The sequence below is a fragment of the Pleurotus ostreatus genome (genome assembly GCF_014466165.1).
Source record: "Pleurotus ostreatus strain PC9 chromosome Unknown scaffold_4, whole genome shotgun sequence".
Lineage (NCBI taxonomy): Eukaryota > Fungi > Basidiomycota > Agaricomycetes > Agaricales > Pleurotaceae > Pleurotus > Pleurotus ostreatus.
The window spans coordinates 1,698,320-1,720,793 of NW_023503159.1; the positions used below are offsets into that span (position 1 = coordinate 1,698,320).

The 22,474-nt window shown below is 54.1% G+C and overlaps 7 protein-coding genes across 7 annotated transcripts; 3 read left to right on the plus strand and 4 right to left on the minus strand.

Moving 5' to 3' along the window:
* Nucleotides 1–132: 132 nt before the first annotated feature.
* On the plus strand, nucleotides 133–2,638 carry PC9H_006377 (uncharacterized protein; the record flags this gene model as incomplete). The annotated part of the gene is made up of 3 exons (XM_036775927.1): nucleotides 133–568; nucleotides 632–1,567; nucleotides 1,620–2,638. 3 exons carry the CDS (start codon nucleotides 133–135, stop codon nucleotides 2,636–2,638), a joined length of 2,391 nt encoding a protein of 796 aa, XP_036631946.1.
* A 226-nt stretch (nucleotides 2,639–2,864) lies between these two features.
* Nucleotides 2,865–4,619, minus strand: SLY41 (suppressor of loss of ypt1; the record flags this gene model as incomplete). Its single annotated transcript, XM_036775928.1, has 2 exons — nucleotides 2,865–3,992; nucleotides 4,044–4,619. The coding sequence occupies 2 exons, from the start codon at nucleotides 4,617–4,619 to the stop codon at nucleotides 2,865–2,867; spliced, it is 1,704 nt and encodes a 567-aa protein (XP_036631947.1).
* A 226-nt stretch (nucleotides 4,620–4,845) lies between these two features.
* On the plus strand, nucleotides 4,846–5,674 carry PC9H_006379 (uncharacterized protein; the record flags this gene model as incomplete). The annotated part of the gene is made up of 3 exons (XM_036775929.1): nucleotides 4,846–4,898; nucleotides 4,949–5,179; nucleotides 5,239–5,674. The coding sequence occupies 3 exons, from the start codon at nucleotides 4,846–4,848 to the stop codon at nucleotides 5,672–5,674; spliced, it is 720 nt and encodes a 239-aa protein (XP_036631948.1).
* Nucleotides 5,675–5,869: 195 nt separating this feature from the next.
* On the minus strand, nucleotides 5,870–8,296 carry BRF1 (transcription factor TFIIIB subunit brf1; the record flags this gene model as incomplete). Its single annotated transcript, XM_036775930.1, has 7 exons — nucleotides 5,870–6,271; nucleotides 6,329–6,375; nucleotides 6,460–7,642; nucleotides 7,688–7,896; nucleotides 7,947–8,018; nucleotides 8,069–8,246; nucleotides 8,294–8,296. 7 exons carry the CDS (start codon nucleotides 8,294–8,296, stop codon nucleotides 5,870–5,872), a joined length of 2,094 nt encoding a protein of 697 aa, XP_036631949.1.
* Nucleotides 8,297–8,921: 625 nt separating this feature from the next.
* PC9H_006381 (uncharacterized protein) lies at nucleotides 8,922–10,360 on the plus strand (the record flags this gene model as incomplete). Its single annotated transcript, XM_036775931.1, has 3 exons — nucleotides 8,922–9,283; nucleotides 9,375–9,391; nucleotides 9,444–10,360. The coding sequence occupies 3 exons, from the start codon at nucleotides 8,922–8,924 to the stop codon at nucleotides 10,358–10,360; spliced, it is 1,296 nt and encodes a 431-aa protein (XP_036631950.1).
* Nucleotides 10,361–12,545: 2,185 nt separating this feature from the next.
* PC9H_006382 (uncharacterized protein) lies at nucleotides 12,546–14,085 on the minus strand (the record flags this gene model as incomplete). The annotated part of the gene is made up of 2 exons (XM_036775932.1): nucleotides 12,546–12,968; nucleotides 13,024–14,085. 2 exons carry the CDS (start codon nucleotides 14,083–14,085, stop codon nucleotides 12,546–12,548), a joined length of 1,485 nt encoding a protein of 494 aa, XP_036631951.1.
* A 3,157-nt stretch (nucleotides 14,086–17,242) lies between these two features.
* Nucleotides 17,243–21,011, minus strand: PC9H_006383 (uncharacterized protein; the record flags this gene model as incomplete). Its single annotated transcript, XM_036775933.1, has 2 exons — nucleotides 17,243–19,982; nucleotides 20,365–21,011. 2 exons carry the CDS (start codon nucleotides 21,009–21,011, stop codon nucleotides 17,243–17,245), a joined length of 3,387 nt encoding a protein of 1,128 aa, XP_036631952.1.
* Between the last annotated feature and the right edge of the window lie 1,463 nt (nucleotides 21,012–22,474).

Consider the following 22,474-nt stretch of genomic DNA (forward strand, 5'->3'; position numbering starts at 1 on the left):
TTGATCAGAGTCCGTGCTTCTGGTCCTCCAGCTTTTCGTCGGTCTCCCACCATCCACTCATGCGACAGCATCAGGATGCCCCATGCTGCCCACGACAACATGTCAAGGAGTCGTGTGCCACAAGTGCCTTCGATGTCGAATCAGCCGGGCTCAAAGTCACTCCATCAATCCACCGCGACGACAACCTCACACCCGACGACGCCAACGCCCAAGGATCGAAAGTCGCGTAATACAAGAGGTCCGGGTGTAGGTGCATATGGTTCTCTTGGGCGAGGAGCAGCAGGCCGGGTTCCGTTGCATCGGCGAGGTACTTCCAGTAAATATGAGTCTTTGGAGGATCTATTGAAGGAGGCGGGTTACAAGGAGACGCGTATCTTCACGCCAGAGTCAGACAGGAATACCAAAGCTCGAGGTGCTGGCAATCCGTATGACAGTGACGGGGCGCTGCAACACGGGCGGGCACTGAAATCGAGCCTTCGGGGTGGAGTGGGAGCGTTCGTGGGCTTTTTCACTGGACTGGTGGCAAGCAAGGTCGAAGATAATGCGGGAGCCAGCGGACACGTTGCAGGTGAGCAGTTGGCTTTAGCTGATGGCGGTTCACAGTGACTGAGGGTCTTCATTGTAAATGCAGGACCGGAATACACGACACCTGCGTCCCCGTCTCCGTCACCATATCCTTCACGTCCCGCTCAACATCGCCAGTCGTCTGCATCTTCAATCTCAGTAAATCGGAATCAGCATCAACATCAACTAGCTCGTAATAGTTCGTCGACTCAACTGTCTTCGTCTATGGAAAGCCTTCCTCACTGGAATCCTCAGTCTGAGCAGTCTGGAGTTTCTTCGCGAAATAGTGCATACGCCCGCCATGGACAGCGATCAAGTCCTTACGTTTATGGCCCCGGTTACGTCCAAGCGTCCACGTCGTCTTTGAGGCTTCAAGTTGAGACTATCCCGGAATCCCCGTCCAATCCTTCTTCATCACACTCCCATCGTAATTCATACGCAAGGCAATCCGCCCGTCCTCACAATCGTCCAGCTAATTTGCGCGTGCCTCACCCTCTAGGCGGAGCGGGGGCGCTGCTACGTCATATTGCCTCCGAGTCTAGCCTCTTACCTGAGAGACCCCAATCTACGCCTCCTTCCTCGGCAAGCCGTCTTACCTTTTTGCAGCATGAAGATGATTTTCAATCAAATCGAACGAGTGTCCTGGCTAGAAATGAAGCAAAACACTCCTGGCTGCAGTCAGTCGCGCGAACCATGCTCCTTGGTGTACCTCCCTCTTCCGATACACCGCACGCCACGTCTACAAAGGATTCGCCGGGAGGGGAAGGATTCTCTCCTTCGAGTATAAATCCCGATTTATCTCGTCGCCCGGGACTGTCTCGAACTGTATCTAATCAGTCTTATCGAAGACCTCCTCCGACCATAAACCTAAGTAATCAACATAGTCCTATTAGTGAACGTCCCCCAGCAAATTGGGGTAGCACGTCTGACCTGTTACCCTCACGAAACACCCTCGTTAAACGAACCCTCCACCGAAGTGCCTCTACTCAATCTGGTAGACTTGGTATGTGCTTATCGTTTCAAACCGAAGTCGATTGTTGAGCTGTGGGTTCCAGGTACACCACCTGCTAGTAATCTACTTGCACCTCCGTCATTATCCCGTCTGGGTTTGCAACGCTCGGCTCAGAGTGAAGGTGAAGTCAGTCGGGCCCGCGTTGTGGTAAGAAGTGCGCCAGGCAGCAGAGCGAACTCTCGCGTAAGGCAGGCAGGCTCCACTCGGGGGCAATCGAAGAACAAGGGTGGATCCGCCATGCCCAATGATGATTACGACGAATTAACGCCTGAAGACATGTTCAAGAAACTAATGGCGGAGAGGCAGAAGGAACTGCGACTCGCGCGCAGGGGAAGGCCGAAGGGCAAAGGCAAACGTGTCGATGACCTGGACCTTCCAGTGCTAGCGAAGACCAAGGTCGAAGGCGATATATGGGGCATGCGCAGGCACAATGACGCTGAGGCGAAGCGAGAAGGTAAAGGGGCAGATGAGAAAGGGGCCAAGACACTACCGACGAAGCATGACGGGCCGAATGTTCGGGATAGGCGAGATAGTGAGGTTACTATCATGGAAAGGCGGGGAAGAGACAAGACTAGGGAGAACCGATACATCAGTGGCTGGGGTATGCAGCTACCGTCGCCATCGCCATCGCCACAACGAACGCATTCTCCGTTGACCCTACACTCTCCGGCGTCTTCACTGTCGCACTCAGTATCTATTCGGGAGTCGTCTTCGTCTTCGTCAGCTCGCCGCCACACTCATGATAGTGCATCGTCTGGACTGGCGGAGGACGAAGACGACAGTAGCAATGGCGATACAAGTGATAGCAGTGAAGATGGAGCGGAAATCGACCTTGCTCGTATTCTCGTTCCAGCCAAGCGCCAGAGTTCGATACGAAGTCTACGCAGGCATTTGGCTACTCAACCTCGTATGGCGGCCCCGCCTCTACCAATCCATGGTCCATTTTCGCGGGACGATGGTCGCGAGCGTTCTTCAAGGACACCTCTCATGCGTCGACACGTCGGGCTGTCCAGTAGGAGCGAGGAGTATGCTTCTCGCGACGCAGGTTCCCCTTCGTCATGATCAGATGTTGACTCAACATCTGAATATTGAATCTTTGATCCCCTTATTCTATGCACATTGGCTTCTTCTGCTGTCCATTCTTTACATACATTCAATACGCGTTTTATAATATTGCCCTTTCTATGGCAATTTCTTAATTAGATTTAGTCCGCGGGAGCCCGCAATGTGAATGCATTAAATACTGAATATGGATAGTAGTGCAGTTCTATGAGATGATCATCCAGAGTTACGCCCCAACGACCGGGAATTGTGATACAGTGTAAGTATGCCCAAAGCTATCTTGTCTATAGTGTTTACTGTCAAAAGCCCGAGCATCGTACGGCAATGGTACGGGTTGTGATGGAGGGGAGTCGATGGACGGGGGCGGCGAGGGATATGAGGCAGGCGGGGAGAACGCCGGGTGGGTAGAGTCAATCTTATCGTGCATAGGGTGCGTTGAAATCGTGAGCCCGATTGGTGAGGTGAGGTGGGGTGCAGCTGCGAGAGTAGAGTGCAGGGGTCGAGGATGGTGATCATAATAATGCGAGTGGGCTGCTTGAGCTATCGAAGCTGCGCGCGGCCGCCCGTATATCGACGAAATCCCTGTTCCACTAGTCGCAGCGCTGATTTCCTCCACAACATCCATCCCAGTTTCTACCTTCTCTTCCTTCGTAAGCGCGGTGGGGAGCATGAGATCCCTCGCTGCCTCAACCCGTCGTACTTTGCGCTCGCCGCGTTCTACATCCCCCTTGGCTGAGTTGTACATGTAAAGCCCGGTGAATGTCAAGGTGATGCCGATACCCTGGATAAAATAGATCGGTTGTTGGAAGTAGACGATGGCGATGCATATAACAGCAACACGCTTGATGAGCGACGCTATCGAGTAGGTGACGGGGGATGTGGAGGCGAGGATGACGAAGGCGATGATGTTTTGGGCAAAATGCACGGTGCCGTTCATGAAGAAGTAGTAATACACTGAGTGAGGTGCAGCGTGTCCTTGGGCAGGATGGGCGACGTGAGATGGATCCGCACTCGCGGCGAGCAAGCTGGGGAGGTCGTAATACATCCATACGGGGATCATTAGTACGAATGCCATGCTGGAAGAATACAGCAGTAGGTTCAATTTATCCAAGTGATGGTGGCTGTGGGAGGCGTTTGTGGGCATGATCTTCTTGAAGAATATGTTGGACGAGACGAAGACCAACGCCGAGCCGAACGCGCAAAGCAACCCTATAGCGTTCGAGACAGACATATCGAAGGAACATGCGAGCATGACACCAATCGTGAGCGGTAGGAGAGACACATAGGTGCGAGCGGAGTAGCTAACCCCAAACAGAAACGCATAAGCGGCCACGGTGAAAAGCGGTGAAAGAGCCTGTGTAACACCCTCATGAGAAAAAAAGCATGATGAGAGTATGAAACGAACTTTGATGGTGTGCACAGTGCTGACAGGGATCCGTGATATTGCGATGCTTGAGAAAATATGGCCTCCAACTTGGAATATGCCCATTGGCAGGGTGCTGCGCAAAATTGCGAGAGTTGGTGCCCTTGGTTTGCTGAAGCGTATCACCGGTGACATGAACAGAAGGCAATAGAAGGCCACGAATCCAAATTGCACAAAAGTGAGGGTGACCGGGTAGCGGAACTGTGTGAGGATAGACTTGCCCGTGTTCGAGGACAAGGCCGACGAGGCGTACCATAGACAACACAGAAGAACAAATACTGTGGTCGATGATTGGGTTGGTTGCACCGAAGTGAGTGATGATTTAGCAAGGGAGTGTCGGTGTGCATGGGATGTGGAAATCGACGAGCCGGTGAAGATAGTGAGAACCGACCGCTTTATGCTGCGATAGACCCTCCCAAGCCGTGCATTGAGGTCGTGGTAGGAGACCTGCTCGCTGTTGAGCCATGCTGGGCTGTAGCTGGGCAGCATGGTGCGCTTATCGTGGAATTCCATGGCGGGGAGTGGTGAGATATGGGATTCAAGCGGGCGACGGGGCATACGGGGACTGCAGCGGCTTTTTGTCGGCGGAGTGGAACTCTTTGAGTGAGCTCGACGATCGACGAAGGCGGCTGCAGATGAAAGTAGAAAGTTGCCTGGCCCGTGACAACATCTGTGACCCAGGCACCTGACAGCAAAGAGCCCCTATCTCCAAGCACAAACAAGCGTCTACATGTTCAGCAAACCATTATCAGACTGAGTAGAATCCAGATCTAGGACATACAAAATGCCGCACAAGAAAGCCAAGCGGTCTATTCGCGAGCGCGAGAGATCAGAAAAGTAGCTCGCATCATCATCTCACCAAGCGATCACCCACTGAAGTCGATTAGAGGCAGCAACCTCGCCCCTGCGCAGCAGTCGCTCGCCACCGAAGCCCTTCCGAAATCCCTGACCCGCGTCCTCAACGCCTCGCAAATCCGGCAAGACTGGCACGCAAAGAAACGGAAGAACAGCGAGGAGGAGGGCGGAGGTGCTGTCAAACGAAAGAAGACAGAGAAGGGCGCGAAGGGGAAAGCAGAGCTCAGTATTCTGCCCGGAGAGTCGATACAGCATTTCAACAAGTAAGCCGTCGAACGGGATGCCTTTCTGCGGTGGCTGATTGCATTGAATTGGTGTATAGAAGAGTCGAGGATAATATGCGTCCGTTGGTCAAGACCGCGATGCAGTCGTCGAACGCTACCCTGCGCAAGGCCCGCAAGGAGCTCCCCAGCAAAAAGAAAGGCAAACCACCCGCAGACCCGGAATCCGACCAGGATGAGCCCCCCGCGCCCGCGCCGTCATCGCAGAAACACGACCGAAGCGACCCGCCGAAGGAGTTCGCGACGCTCTCCTCGTCCGCCCCGAGACGCCTGAACGACATCGCGCAAGCACCGCCGGAGCTCAAGGCTCTTCCGAGAGCCGCGGCGATGCGCGTGAAGAATGGGGACTCGAAGCGGTCGAAGATGGCGGATAATGTGCTGTCGATGGCGCAAAAGGCCATGATGGAGGAGGAGAGGGAGAAGGCGATCAAGCGGTATCGGGAACTCAAGGCATCGAGGATGGCGACAGCATCGTAATCCCCCGTCCGGGAGTACGCCGTGAGTGCGTCGCGTTCATTCAATACAGTATACAAGTACTAGTTTGTCATATTCTAATGACTATCCACATATTCTTCTATGCAATGCAAATTGTCTAAGGCTACAGGACGAACACTATAGATAGGCATAAAACTACACCGACGCCGCAGATATCGTTTACAGTTACCTTTTATTTCATACTTCCTGTTCGTACACATCTTCCCAGTGCATCGGCCCCGCCTCGTCGTCGCTTTTATCGCTACCGTCGCCCTCTTCGTTGTTCCCATGAACTCCATGCCTAACTTCTTCAGCCGGGCGTGCTGCGGCAACACTGCCCGCCTCCTCGATAACCATCACCGGCCTCTCACCACCATCCTCACTCTTGTCGTCTCCCATCTGGTACAACTCCTCCCCGTCGTCCTTATCATCTCCAAGAGGTAGCCCAGGCCCTCCAGCATCACCAAACAGATCCTTCAACGCATCGTAATTAATACGCCGGCTGTACCTGGGGTTTTTCTTGATGAGATTCCGAACCGACTCTGCTGCCGTGGCCCCATGCGCTGTAGATGCGTCGCGGGGCTTGTTGGTTTTCCGGCGCTAGACAACACCATGTTTTTAGAAAATAACAAGTGCGACCCTCTGCGAGGTACGAACCTTGCGACTCTTGCTTGTACCTCCTGATTCAAGTTGCTCGCCTTTCGCTGTGGAAGCGCAACATTCGCGTCAGCAAAAGCGTAGCACTCGCTCGCCCAGAAGCGCGAGCCATGAGATGCAGAGAAACATACCAGCGAGCGCCTCCAAGTAATCCCTGTTCAGCTCCACCCACACGCGTTCTTTGATCCGCACCTCGTCCGGCGTCAAGATGAAGTCGTCGAGCTCAGATTCATCGAGGCCAAGCAGCTCGTCGACGACTGCGGCTTGCGCAAGGCGCCGCTCTTCCCGCTCTTCCAAGGCCTCGGTGAGGCTGCTGCTCTGTGGATTCGCGAGGATAGAGGATACCTCCTCGGCGAGTGCGGCATTGACTACTTCGTCGACGTCGGGTAGGTCGAGGGGGAGAAACAGGGGAGTCTTCTCTGCTGGAGGAGAACTCGGGTCTTGAGAAGGTTCGTTGGGAGCAATGGTCGAGCTTGCGGCCGTGCCTTCAGTTGAAAATGCTAGCGTTTCATCAGCCAGAGAAGGCTCCGTTGGATGTAGCGGGAGAGACTGAGGAATATTATCTGGGGAAAGAGGTCGAAGGGAAGGATCGATGTTGATGTAAGAGGTCGAAGATGTCAATTCAGCTCCGGTGGCTGCATCAATAATGCCGGCAAGTATGCTTTCGTCAAGGAGTGAAGGATCGATTGGGACTCGTCCCAAGGAAGCGTCCGTTGCATTCCCTGCATTAACATCAGCGTCCTCCTCGTCCTCCTCGTCTACTCTTTTCCGTTTTCTTTTTCGTTTCTTGCCTTTCCCTTTGGTTATCGACTCTGCAGCCCCACTGTCCCCCTCCCCGTCCGCCTGGGCCTGTTCCTCCAGCTCCGCCAACCGCATCGCCTCCTCAAGCTCCTTCGCCTTCGTGAACGCGGGTGGGTCCATCTCCTCGTCGAGCCACACATTCCGGAAATCCGCCAGCGTCAGCGCCCCGCTCGGCGTCCTCTTGAACTCGTCCAGCCGCTTCTTCAGCGTCGTGTCCGCGATCTTCACCACCTGCACGATCTCCTCGATCGACCGCCGGAAGTTGTTCATCCGCGCTGCGAGCAGGAGCGCCGCCCCGCAGATCCCTGCTGGGCGCCGTCCGCGCGTCATCCAGTCGCGGTCGAACCGCTGCACGAGTCGTATGGCATCAGCCGCGACGCGGTGTGTTTCGTCCCCGAACTCGAGGAGCGCGGCGAAGCGCGAAATGTAGTGCGACGGGTCGACGAGCGGGAGCCGGAGGTTGAGCGTCTGCACGAGCTGTAGATACGTGTGCCCCAGCTCGAATACATTCACCTGTGCAGATGTTAGAATGCGAAGAGATTGTAGCTAAAGACAAACTTGTAGGAGGTCCGAGAAATCGATCAGCATGTAGTTGCGCGTCTCCTTTTGTCTGCATGCGACGTACAGGCAGACGGCGACGACGTTGAGGCTTTTCCGGCCTTTGGTGAACTTATGTTCGACAGCTAGCGTGTATAAGCGTGTTGCGGCTAGACATACAACGTCCGAGAGGTGCAGAACATTGGCGATGCTCTGTATTTTCCTGCTGGCTGTTACATATTGAGCGTCGGGCCATGATAGCCATTGAAGAGGTGCATACCATTAGCGATCGTCTGTTCTCTGGACTCGGTGCTGCTCCTATTTCCGTATGGTCCGGTCAATCTCGCGTGGGCTGTTGCACATACTTGAGCTCGGAATTCACACAAGCACTCCTCGACTTACTCGCTCCTTGGCCTACGAACGATCCCTGTACCATGGCGGCGCCAGAAGACGTCTCGCCAAAGCTGACTTCATTGACAATCGTGTTCTCCTCGACAACTGTGCCGCATTTGATGCAGAAGCCGTTTCCGGCTGCGGCGTCGTATTCGATCACGGTCCCCCCACAATCCGTACACACGGGCTGCGAGATTCATGAGGGTAGGTCACGTCAGAAGGCTGGTTACTCACCATAGCGTAGCTCCTTTAGAAAAGGAATGCCGATTTGCATCACCTGGCTAGTCAAGGTATCTCGGAGGAACAATTTCAGTGACTCTGGTGTTTCTGGCAAATAGATACAAATACTGCTAAGCGCCCAAGGTGACATCTTTCCCTTCGAAAGCCCGATACCCAGTCCAAGTGCCATACAGCCCATTGTAACGAAGGAGGGAAGGGGAGCAGTCTTTCAGCCGATCACATTTCTACAGCAATACTTTTCTCATGCTTTGATTTTATTCATCCCCTTTGAATTTCATCCACTCATCTGGTTGGTTAATCTCCAATCTAATGGCATGGCCTACAGGCTTCAATCAGTTGTCCAGCGGTGTGTACACGATATTCCATCTCGATATGACACAAGCCTCCGAGATTCCAAGTGACTGTGGTTTACCGTTTGTCGGTGACCGATCAATCGATCACTCAGGTTGCTGAGATGATCGAGATCACACATTCTCCGTCGCACTTGTTCGAGAACCTCTTCAGACTTCGTCTTTCGATGGGTTTATTACTTTCGGTCTGTGCGACCGGACGACCCTGAGAAACCCCCTTGTATATGGGCCTTTTCCAGAATCCGCATCTCACAATTCCCCAGCACCCTTGAATGTCTACAAATTCGGACGCAAGTCAACTCGGCAGTGGCTGCGATCGAAGTGCTATAGACATTACCTGGAGCTGCGCTGCAGTCATACTCGCTTGCGTCTGGAAAGCTGTCCACCCAAACGTGCCTCCCCCAGACTCGGACTCGAGGGGATCGAAGCGGGCATTCGTACTACGCAGGCTCTACATGACACTGTGGACCATTCTTCTACCGGAAGTAGTGGTTCTGCGGGCGGCCACCCAGTGGCATGAAACTCGAAGAATAGCAGAAGCGTACAAAAAACAGCACCCGGAGGATAGTATAGATATTCCGTTGAATACGGGCGCTCGTAGTTCCAAAGATGTTGCTCAGCCAAAGTACAGGAGGTGCGTACATCATCTTTGTCGCCTTTCCTGCTCTCAGTATACTCCGAATCCATAGATTGTATGCATTCTTTTCAAGCTTCGTTTCTCCTAGCGATGAATCCAGAAACAGTGCGTCAGTACCAGTTCCGTTCCGCCTAGTGTAATAGTAACGTGCTCTTAGGACCACAGTGGACGAACACCCATTCATTTTTTCTCTCCATGGGAGGTTTTGTCACCATCCAGTCGGATGGGAAGCGACGGACCATTCGCCCTGAGGACCTAGGCGTTGTAGTAGCCGAGGACTCCATGGAAACCGCCCCCAAACTGCCTTGGCCAATGGTCGAAGAAGACGACATCAAAGAGAAGAGACAGGGCGATACGATCACCAAGGCCCTCGTCGTCTGGCAGACCACCTGGTTCGTGCTCCAAATTATCGCTCGTGGGGTGGAAGGGTTGGCCGTAACCGAACTCGAGATCATGACGCTTGCATACGGTCTCTTGTCCGCTTTCCTCTACGGGCTCTGGTGGAACAAACCATATGACGTTCAGACACCGATTCTCGTCCAAGCCCAACTGGAAGAAGTAGATCTACATGACTCAACTCCTGCGAGAGAACCGCTGAAAGTCGCGGATTTCCTGCATGGGATCTGGATTGCTCAACTGGACACGATCATCTTCGAAGGCAGGTTCTTCCACTCAGATATCCCTCTCTTCGACGGCATGGTTTCCGCCATCTTCTTGATCACAAGCGCGACTTTATTCGGCGCCATTCACTGCATTGCATGGAACTTTGAATTTCTTACCCATATCGAAAGACTGCTGTGGATCTCGTCTTCCCTAGTCGTAGCTGCCACGCCATGCATTCTGACGGCTGGTACAATATTCACCGCTCTGGTTTCGCCAGTTCTTGAGAGGTTCCTCCACCGGGTTTGCTTCATTGCATTCACGAAGGGGGGAGATTTTATTCATCATGTGGCACTCTGTGTATATTGTCTGGCGCGCATCATTTTGATCGTCCAACCCTTTGTTCTTCTTCGCGATTTATCTCCTTCTGCCACTCAGTCCATCTCGTGGACACGCTTCATCCCTCATGTTTAGGCTATACTATCTAGTAGTTCAAACATACATGCATCTTATGACAATTAGGTGAATCATGACTATAGTTCATCGCGAGCTTAGAACACATAAACAATCTCTCTCTCCTCCTCCTCCTCCTGCCTCGCTTGGTGTTGTGCTCGTACCCAAGATTCGAGGCGACTGCTGGCTGTGCTGGCTGTGTGAGATGATCAGTTGATTATCGCCTCGGAGTTGTACTTACATATTTGATTTAGATTGAATTTGGCGCTCAAAACGTAGCTAACTTAGAATTTACCGCTTGCTTCAACCATGGCCCAATATGGCCGACGTGCGCAAATCCAAACGTTCAACCCTCTTAAGAACGGTCGTATAATTTGAAGATACAAATCAAGGCAAATTAACGGACCGATATCCCAAGAAAGCCTACCTCCGGAAGACCCACCAGTGGCAGCCTCGATGCGACACGATGAAATGGAAGATGTACACGTTGTGGGGCAGGGATTGGGCGAACTCGAGGAGGGGTTCAAAGGGTGATAGAATCAGCAGCCTGCCATCTGCATTGCTTTGGTGAAATTAATGCACGGTTTCTCAAATCCTACCCCAAACCAAGTGTCAGAGGGCGTGTATACGGGAGGAGGGACAGTTTGAATTAGCCTACCCGCGGTTCGTCCGATGTGATACGATGTATAAGTGTTCTGCTTCATTCAGTGATTTCTCCGCCACTGATGTCAAACACCAGTCCGATACCCCCCAACCCATGAGCCATTCACCGCTGGATTGCTCAGACTTGTCCATGTTGTTGACTATAAGTATTATTTATTGACACTCACTCCGTGTGACAGCCACTGAATAATGGCCGAGAAGCTGAAACACAAGCAGATATATTCATCCACCGAACATCGGGTATAAGGGTATAACCAGAAGCTACAAATCCGAGACGAGGCCAGTACAAATCCAAAATCCAAATACAGAAGCAAGGCAGAGGGGCAGAGGCAGGGGCAGAGGCAAAGAGGCGAAGGATCGATCCGAGAATAAAGTCCGCCCGCGGACAATAATTATAATTATATGATAAGAGGCTTGCAAGGGATATCGTAGTGTCTTATGCATGGGGTATGAGAGTCGGTCAAGACTCGAGGAGTGGTAGGTTGAAGGGGTCTAGTGATCGTGCAGTGATGGTATAGTGGTGGCAATAGTGGCCTAATAGTAATGGCAATAGTAATGTACGATCGTATAGGTTCGCATCGCATCGGTAATCGGGTATATGGGAGTGTTTAGTGATAAGACCGAGAGGCGAAGTCGAAGATTTGATCGTGTGTGCTATGACGCATGGCCCGTGGAATGTATGATCGTCGCACATTGAAGCTAACAAGCCCAGTGCGTCGGGGAGGTGGTGGCCAGTCACCGCCTCGACACAAAGGACCGTCAGAATCTCAGGCACTCGATGCATAATGTGGGGGGTAGGGGGCTGTGGCGTCCAAGTAGTGTAGTAGTGTGCGTAGTATGGCTCGAGAGTGACTGATCTCCATAGGGAAAGACAGTCATATCGTATAGAATGTGGGGTGACGCGCGAATGGATGAGAGGGCATCGCTCAGCAGTGTCGCCGACCTTCATGTTTTAGAAAAGTGGTGGCCAGTCACTAATCCAATTCACAAAGATCGCCAAACTCTACGTTGCTAAGCGCATGCGGTGCTTGGGTGCTCGCGGCGTCGGGAATCAGGAATAGGAGGAGGGCGTCCGGCCCCTCGGATAGAAGATAGGGTGTGCTCGACCGAGAATCATGGATGCACTGTTAAGGGAGCATAAGAATATGAATCTACGGACAACGCGAATGCACTCACATAACCATCAGGCAAGAGGGCCTGAGGAATGCGAAACCATGGAAGTATGGCCAGTACTTCCAAGGCCGCTCTGCAAAACTGTCGTCCTCTCGAGGTGCAGGACGGGTCCGGGTATAGAGATATTTGCTCTGGGAGGAAGAACGAAGAACAGATAAAAAATGGAAGAGATGGGGGAGAGATGAGGGGACACGGAGATAGAGGTGAAATTATGGGGAGATGATGAGGAGATGGGGAAGATAAGGACAGATAGAAGAGATTACGGGGAGATGGTCGGGAGATGATGGGCAAAATGTCTTTGAGATGGAGTAATAATATTCAGGTCAACACGGCCATAATTCCGCCACAGATCGCCAGTCGCCAGTCGCGTTCAATGATTGTCCACGGCCATGTTGTGATCGTCCTCGCAGGAAGGCCTGATGTAGAGTCCAGAGAACCGATGTCGAAGGGAAGGCGCGTAAGTATACCCTACGAGGGGGCTCTCCACCGGAGGATGGTCCCAGGCGTCCATGTCGACATCGCCAGATTCCACAGGCCGGGGAGGGTCCACGTCCATAGAGTCGTCATCGGAGTCGTCATCGTCGCTCGAGTCAGAATCCTGGTCGATTTCCATGGTAAAATCGTGGAAGTAAGGTGCCAGACCTCTATCGCGTGTATCATGTCCGATGATGGGGGACGCCATCTTGACGAGGGGAGCGAAAGACACATGTTGGAACTTTTCCGCACAAGACAATGGTGTACATGAGAACTCGAGATGATCAGCAAGCACCAGAGGTTTGTCTTCAAAATCGACCTACGGAACCGGTCTATCAGATAAGAAGCCACAACATATATAACAATGAACTTACAATCATGGGCGAGCCCACATCTTGGGCAGGGGAGACAGCCAGTGGCACAGGCAGACCAGAAGTAGGATGGCGTGCAGAGCGGGATGTCCTTTTCGACTGGCGCACCAGATACGAAGGCTTCTGGTATCGGAAAGGAGCGGCACGGAGAGCCTTCTGTGCGATCCGTGTGGGTTTCTTAGATACAAAGGTAGGCGCGGTCTTGACCTTAACTGGAACATGTAGAGCAACTGGCGTCGGGGGAGGAGATGGTAACTGGGCAGGAGACGGTAGCTGAGGAAGCGAAGGTGGTTGAAGGGATGGCTTGGGGACAGGTGGTGCACAGCCCGGATCCAGAGTTGTTGGGATTGGCGTAGGGCGGACGGTGATATAGGCCTGCTTCAAGGCAAGATAGGTCCGAGTGCCAGGAGTCGACGAAGCCAGGGGACCGCCTTTTTGAGAAGGAGTGGTCCATCGGTCGCCAGAACGCAGGGAGGTGCTGGTGAGAGGGCGGACTCGCCGTTGTCCATACTCATAATATTCATATCCGTGTCCATGTCCGATTCCGTGTCCCCCCAGAGAGTCGCCATAGTTCCAGGTAGAGTCGGAAGTCCTTGCTGAAGAAGTGCTGCCAGTGGTTCCAGTGGTGCGTGGCGGGGTAGCAGGCGGGGTGATGGGTGACATCCCGCCTTTCGAGAAAGTCCTCCTTGTCCACTTCTGATATTTGCAGGATGGCTCGAAGTCAGGGATGACTTCTGGAGTGCTAGTGGTGGTGCCGCGCCATTGAGAGTCCGCCGACGGGGAATCGGAATCGCCAGCGGTACCGAGTGTCAGGCAGTACAAGACAGGGTAGACGCACATCACTAGAACGAGCGCGGCGTTGATGGTACTAAAACCTTCGGCGAGGGCAACGAAGAGGGTGGAGGCTGAGGTACAAAGAGAAAGGATATGACCCGGCAAGCTCGCCATCAAGGCGAGTCCTCCGGTGACCAGGAGGCAGGCGGGCCGCGTGAAAAGCTGGGCGAGGAACAGGGCGAGGCAAAGTGAGACGGAGTACCAGCGGGGGAAGGCAGTTATAGATATCATGATCGTCGTAAGAAGCGTAAGAAGCGGTGGGCGTGTTGTATCGAGTTGGTATTCGCGGGAGACGATGAACGTTATGAAGAAAGAGCGGTTGGGGGTGATCAACGGATTATATACCCGCAAGACGGGATTCGCCGTCCAGTGTCTGGTATACGATCGGTGAGCGCGTCGCGTCGCGGTCACGCGGATATGATATACCGCCTCCTGGCTGGTTGTCTAAGTACTGGATTTGAGGCCCCGCCGTCGACCCTTCGTGGGTGGGCAACTAGGCAGATAAAATAAACCAAGTGAGAACGAGCCACGCCATAGCAGGACGAGGACCAAAGGCGTTATATTTATTGATGAGTTCATAAACAGTAAATGGTGCAAGTTGTGAATGGCGGGAACGGCCTCGTCGCCTCTCCACCTTGAGATCATGAGCTCAACAACGAGGTGGGGAGTTTGTGAAAGCCGGGACTATGGAGGTGCTATCTGAGTTCGAGATCCAGAGTAGGGGTGGTTCGCAGAAACATGTTCACCATCCCAAAGCACCTTGAGTGTCATTTCTTATAAGAGACTAGGGTACCAGCAGAGAGCCGAGGTCCTCCCAATCATGATCGTCACCCTGGTGGATATATTGGAACAACGCAAAAGGATCCATGGCGGCTCCAGAGACAAGAGTCTAATGACGATCCCGACGAAAGCGATTGCATACGAGGTTAGAATGTCCAGAGCCGTTAATCAGTTCGACGGTCGGACAGCGAGCGTAAGCAGTCAAGCAAGTGAGTGTGGATGAAGTGCGAGGATCGAGAAAAAGCATTGTGGCGTTGAAAGAGGCTGCTAAGAAACTCGAAGTAAAACTACCACAAACGTTGGGAGAGTCTGTGGGTAGGTAAGGCCAGGAAGTCGATGCAGTGCTGACCTAAAATGACTGTCGATGACCTTGAGCTTGTCGGCTTTGACGACTGGGTCATTGAAGGTCACTAATAGTCAACGACAGTCACCGCAACGTCAATGATAGTCACTGAACAGTCAATAGATGACCGGTCAGCGGTACGGGGTCTAGGACTCCCTCCTCTCCTCGTCGCTTCCTTCGACTTCTTCGCCCTCTTCTCTGCCGTTCGTTCCATTCTCTCGAAGCCCCAGTCGCATGCCAGCTCGAGGGACTAGTAGTTAGTGGTAAATACCCAAGATCAAAGCGGGGAGACGCGTATACTCACCAACACGACTCCCTATCGACTATCCTCCGGTTCTTCGTCTCCGTTCTCCGTCGCGAGCGCTCAGCGCTCAGCCCCAGCTAGGCCTCTTCTTTCAGCGCCAGCGTCGGGACGCTCAGACGACGACGACGCGCTACGTTTTCACGTTCTATGGCCCAAGGAGTGCAGCTGCGTGTTGTACCCATGTCCTCGTCCACAAACCAGTCGGTCGAACTCTCCGAGTCCGTCGTCTTTCTTCTTTCTTCTTTCTTCGTCCCGTCTCCATCCCCGCGTCTCCGAGCACGTTCCCGTCCTGCGTCCAACATGGTGTCGATCATCAAACACGTCGGACATGCAGTGTCAGCGATCACTGCCGCATAGATGCCTCCAAGTTCACATCGCATCAAGCGCGCATCAAGCATCAATTCCAACGTGAGCCTTGAGGGTTGAATGAAGTCAAGTCGGGGCGTCAAATCGGGGAGCCGCGGTTCCTGAACTTGAGTACTTACTACTCCGACCTGCTCCCGCTCGTACTCCCTCCTTGCGAGTTTCCCCTCGTCGTGCACTTGTACACAAGCTTTCGCTGGCTTCGCCAAGGACACTTACATACACGATACACGAGCGAGCCCGAGCGTGGAAAAGGTCAGGTCAAGGTCAAGGTCAAGTCACGGTTAGCCTTTAGGTCAAGGTCAGGCCGTACGCGTAAGGCCGTAAAGGTAAAGTCACCAACCTTTCCTGGCTTCTGACTTTATCTGATTTTTCTTTTCTCGACTTTACCCGACTTTTCTTGACTTTTATTGACTTATGCTGCTTTTACCAGACTTTCCCTGACCTTTCCTGACCTTCCCAGACCTTTCTTTGACTCTACTCTGAGTTTCTTCAAGTCCCTTCCTTACTCCGGCGGTCCGACCTGCTCCCCCTCGTACCTCTCCTTGCCAGTTTCCCCGGGCCCTCGTCATATACTATACCACTATACCCTCACACTCCCTCCAAGCACCTACCCCACTGGCAGCCTCCCAGCCCTAACAAGCATTTACGGAAGCTCTCATCAACCGCGAATCGCAAAGTTATGAGCGAGCCCGACCGTGGAAAAGGTCAGGTCAGGTCAAGGTCAGGTCCTTTCCTGACTTTACCTGACTTTACCTGACTTTACCCCAACTTTACCTCCCTTGTCTGACCTTTCTCCGACTTTATCTGACTTTACCCACCTTTCTCCGGCTTTACCTGACTTATCCTGGCCTTACCTGGCCTCTACTAGTACCCCGACTTTCTCTGACTTTCCGCTGACTCCTGAGTTTCTCCAAGTCCTTGACCTTGACCCTCTTGGGCCTTAGGCCTTAGGCCTTACTCGGTGTTCCGTGACTTTGACCTGCGAGATGAGATCTTGGGATCTTGAGCGCGTAGACTTGGTCCAAGTGTAGACATCCAGATATCCAACGCTCAGCGTTCAGCGCTCAGCGCTCACACTGCACTTGATTGCGCGGAATGCCCAGCTCAGCTAAAAGTCATGAAGAAACAGAAACCGCTCAAACGAACGACGAACATCAGCGCTATATATGTATATGATATTATATATTCTATATATTATATGATACGAAGGTGAATCTTCGAGCTGAGCTGAGCATGTATGCAGTGGGATACAGAATTGACAGAACCGAATAAAGCGACGCTACGCTACTCTACGAGTCCGGCAGAATTGTCTACAAGGGCGCACACGAGCGAATATGCGTATATGCGAATATGCGTAAGAACGTAAAAACGTAAAACGCGACCGAAAGCAAACGGCTCACACAAAAACAAAAACAAAAACAAAGTCACAAACAATGCATGAACATTTGAACGATTGAACTTCAAAGTGGACCAACGAGTGTAACGAGTGCAGGGACAAAAAATACAAGCAAAACACAAACCACAAACCCCAAAACACCAAAAAATACACATCAGCACAAAGTACCCTCATCAACACAAAGCATCCTCATCATCTCTCAGAAATCAATGAACGACTTCCCGAACCCGCCCTTCTCCCTCGCACTCCGCGCGGTGCGCTCGTCGGCGTCGATGAGCATGAACGACGTCATCTCCTTCCCCCTCTCCTTCCTCTCCCTCGCCTCCATTCTCTCCCCCGCCTCCTTCCTCTCCTTCCTCTCCCCCGCCTCCGCTTGCACCCCCACCCCCTTCTTCCCCCTGCCTTTGCCCTTGCCCGGGCGGTTGGTCAAAGGCGCGAGCGGAAACGTCGTCTGCGATTGCACGGAATGCGCTGGCGATTGTACGGAATGCGCTGGTTGTGCTAATTGTGGGGGCAGCGCGAACGACGCGGAGTGCGAGAGCGAGAGCGGGGACAGCATTCCCGCCGCCCCCGCCGTGGGCGATGGCGCGTCGAGTTCAAATTCGAGCTCCACCGCTTGCATTAACGACATCGACAGCCTCGAATGCCGGGACACCGCGGACGGAAACCCAGACGCAGACGCCGAAGTCAAAGTCGAAGTTGAAGTCGAGGATGGGAACGGCAAGTCCGGCAACGACGTCGACGACGCAGAGAACGGTCTCCCTTCTCCCACTCCCTCTCCTCTTCCCTCTCCCACTCCTTCTCCCGCTCCTTCTCCCTCTCCCACTCCCGCTCCCTCTCCAACGATAGAACGAGCGGTGAACGGGGACGCGAAAGCAGAGCTCCCAATCGAGTACATCGACTGCCACTTCCACTTCCACTTGTACGACTCACCCGACTTACTCGACAGCCCCCCTGACCCTCCACACTTGCTCGACAGCCCCCTTGACCCTCCCCACTTGCTCGACTCGTTCGCCATATTTGACATATTCGACGTGGCTGACGCGGAGTGGGGGGCGAGAACATTGGGCTGGTTAAAGTCCATCCACGACATCTCCGCTCTTCTCTCCGTCCGTACTCCATCCCCTCCGTCCCCTCCCGCCCACTCTTCGGCATACCCATCTTCGTCCTCCTCGAGATCGTCCTCCCAAAGGTCCTCGCCATCTGCACCGTCCCCTTCACCATCCTCCTCTTCGCCGTCCTCCTCGTCCGACCACGTACTCATCAGCACCTCCCCTCCCTCTCCCCTTTCTCCCTCCCCTCCCTCTATACCCCGTCCCCCCACCTCCACGACACCCCCTCCTCCTCCGCGCCCACACACCCCTCCGCGCCCCCACACCCGGCCCTCCAGCGCCGCCAGCGCGTCCGCGCGCATGCACGTCCTGTACCCCGTCGACACGCTCGCAGACGACGTCGTGCTCACCTGCGTCCACCTCTTCCCGCGCCCCCGCGCCTTCTGCGACAGCGTGCGCGTGTGCGTGCCCGGGCGTGTGCAGGGGCGGGTGAAGGAGAGCGTGGAGGAGGGGGAGGGGGAGAGCGCGGAGCGGGTGAAGGAGGGGGAGAGCGAGGGGGAGAGCGCGGAAGCCGTCACAGGCGCAGGCGCACGTATCCTCCGGCTCCCGACCGTCCGTCGTGCAGAGTTAGACTTGGAAAGCGCACGTTTGGAAGTAGATAGCGCGCGTTTGGGGACGGATAGCGTAGACAGCGGGGACAGCGTGATCGAGGGTGTGCGCGTATGCGAAGGCCGGGTAGAAGATGTTCGAAGCTGAAGCCGAAGCTGGGGTCGGGGTTGAGGTCGAGATCGAGGGGGCGGCGAGGTCGGCGATGTGAGGGATAGATAGGACTCCCTCGCCCCTTCCTCCTCCTCCTCCCTCTCCTCCTTTACCCCCTCCTCTTTCTCCTCCTCCTCTTTCTCCCCTCTCACAACCAACCCCTCCCCTCCCTCCTCCCCCTCCTCTCCCCCAACCAACCCACCCCCATCCTCCAACTCATCAAAGAACGACGTCTTCGGGAGGTGCAGGGACAGCCTCAGGGCCAGCGACGTGCGCGGCGGGGCGGGGAAGGCCGCGAGCAGCGGGGCCGTGTGCGCGCCCGTGCGGTGCGCCGTCCGGTCTCGATGTTGATGTGGATGGTGGTGTGGATGGCGATGTTGATGTGGATGTGGATGGCGGTGGGCAGGTTGAGCCGGGCCGCCGAGGGCGCACGCCTCCTCCTCCTCCTCTTCCTCTTCTTCCCCTTCATCGTCATCGTCATCGTCAGACTCGGAGTCGTCGAACACGAAAGACGACACGACAGGCGGGGGGAGCGCCAGGGACGGGATTTTGTGGAGTGAGGTTGGGGGAGGCGAGAGAAGGGAAGGAGGATGCGACGGGGAGTGGTGCCGGAGCGAGGGCAGGAACGACCGCGGGTGGTCCGTCCTCGCCTTGGCGGCGGCGCGTTCGGCGGTGTTGTTGGGGTTGTTGGTGGTGGTGGTGGCGTTGTTGTTGTTGTTGGCGTTGTTGTTGTTGTTAGTGTGTTTAGCGACAATAGCGACACCGGCGCCGTTGTCCGATTTAGCACTACCGCGACCGTCCGTGTTCGTAAGATCTAGAACTGGCGTCGACGTTGACGTTGGCATTGGCATTGATGAATCAGAAGCAGAAGCAGAAGCGGAAGCAGAGTGATACGGATGGGGGTGTGCAGTCGAGTGATATGCGTGATATGCGTGATGTTGTTGGTGTTGGTGTTGGTGTTGCGAGAATGGATACGAAGGCGGGGTTACGGGCGATACCGAAGCCGACGTGGATGTTGAGGTGGATGTCGTGCTCGCGGTGGGTGAACGCGGTGAATGCGGTTGATCGTGGGGATGGGAGCGGGGGTGGGAGCGGGAGGCGGGGAGCGGAGAGCGCGTCGTCGATGAACTGTGTACGTAGGAATAGCGTCAGCAATGGATTCGAATCGAGGAATGGAGAACGTGCAAGGCAGGCAGGCAGGGAAACGGTAGAACGAGGCGAAGTGCAAACATCATACATGTAACACATAATACAAAATGCACAAAGAATACATAATACACAACAGAATGCATAACGAAGGAATGGACGAATTCGGGGAAGGGAGATGGGTGAAGGGAGATGGGTGAGATTTTGAAATTGAAATTGAAACGGAAGTGTGAGGGGAAGTGGGGAAGTGGGGAAGTGGGACGTAGTAGAAGGGGACGGGGGCAGTGGAACAATCACGAAGTAGGCAAACGATGTACTCGAACTAAGGCAGGGAACGTCGAAACAGAAGTGGGAGGACACATACCTCGTCCTCGTCCTCGTCTTCGTAGAGCGCGTATACTGCGACGCCGAGGACGCATCGAGCGACAGGAAGCTCGTCAGCTCGCGCAGATCCTTCTCCCCATCACCTTTATCCTCAACATCCTCAACATCATCTTGTTCACCTCCTACGCCAATGTCGGACTCGTCGTCCTCCATCTGCTGTAACAGCGCAACGAAATAGAGCGCGTCGCCGCCGTACGCCTCGCTGGGCGACGCGAGCTCGAGCATCGACGTCGACGGTAGCTGTCGGCTCGGGTTGACGTTCACGTTTACGTTCACGTCGACCTTCATCTGCATTCTGCTACTTTTCGGATTGTGGCGCGAGGAGGATGGAGGGTTATAGTATGCGGAGGAGGGGTAAGAGAACGGTGAAATTGAGAGAGAAGAAGGGGAAGTAGGGGAGGTGGGGGACATAGCAGGGGACGAGGGGGGCGACAGCAGGCCGGAGGTGAAGAAGGCGGAGTAGCTCGAGTCGACGGACGTCGTTCTCCTGTGCGCACTTGCCATACCCTCCATACGCACGCTAGCGTAATTATAGGTGCGCGTATTTAGAGTATGGTCGTAATGGAGTGTCGCAATTGGAGAGGTTCTCCCGTTTGCGCTAGTGTGGGTGTGGGCGGTGGTTGCCATTCGTTATTCGAATCGTGCCGTTATGGAGATGGATATGGTTATATGCAGAATGGAAGTATAGCGGGAGTAGCACCAGCTGGTAGGCGTAGGCGCAAAGACGTGCTGAGCGAAGAGACGAGCGGACTATATACGGCGGAGGCAGTAAACAGCAGGCGGGCGATCCGAGAACGGGCCTCGAGGCTCGCTTACGCACCGAAACCGTAACAAAACAAACGTTCGATTTCTCGATGAAAATGATAAATGATACGCATCTCAGATCCCCTTCCTTCCAATCCTATCTGAATGCGTTGTGCCATATATGGATGGTTGCTAGGGTCTACAGGGCTCCGATATGCTCGTGAAACTTTGCCTCCAGATCCAGATCTATTCACCTCCTCCGTATACATCACGTACATTCTATCGACTGCGCCACGGTTGGTGCACGGTGTATAGACGATTGGTATATGCATATTGCCATTCCGGCCATCGCTCGACGCGTTTGCAAACGATTCTTATCTATGCCTCTCTATACAAGCCAATAGTGTACACTGCGCCGTTCCACTGTTTCATGGCAATTCCAGCACTCTACCTCCATACCAGTCCTGCCCCCATGCATCACGCCTCCTTGTCTCGGCCTCGGCCTCCCTCTCTGAATCTCTCCTTCTCGCGCTCTCCGATCTCTGCAAGCGCCTTCGATTCCGGGTCATCGATCATCGTCAACATTGTCAGCGCCAACAGTATCGGATCGCCCACCCTCTGGCACCGGCCCCCTTCCCTCCGCCTCAAACCCCCATCAACGCTGCCACCATCAACAGCAACAACAACAACAACACTGCGCGCCCTCTCACCGCCTTCCATCCGCACTGTCCACCGTCGTCCACTGTCGTCTCCTGGCACTGTGGCAGCGCGCCGACGTCACCTCTCATCTCACCTCTCAAGATCTCACCTCCCAACCTCTCAAATCCCGCACCCTCACACCCTCACACCCTCATATACATATCCTCCTTGATCACGTCAATATTCCAACCACAGACATGTCGACGTGATCAGCACTTCGGGCATGCTGGGCATGATGGGCATATTCCACTTTGATTTAATTTGCAACCACCTACTTGCCGGTGCCGCGAAAGCAGGATCTTTGCAGTATGCGGTATGCGGTATGCGGCATGTGGTATGTGGTAGAAAGGCACTCGGGGATCGCCCATCAACGCATCAATGCGTCAAGCAAGTTGAAAGTTTCCGGTACGCTCTTCCGCGCTTCCGACCCCATGCCCTCCCCCATGCCCCCTCATACCCCTCCTCATGCCCCGGTCCTGGTCCTGGTCCTGGTCCTAATCCTGGTCCGGGAGAACAGCGGGCCGCGTGCATCACTCTATATATCAACCCCAACGCCAATATACTCCATTGTATCACACCACACCACACCACATTCCCATTCACTCAATATCAATATACGATATATGATACGATATACGAGGTATGAG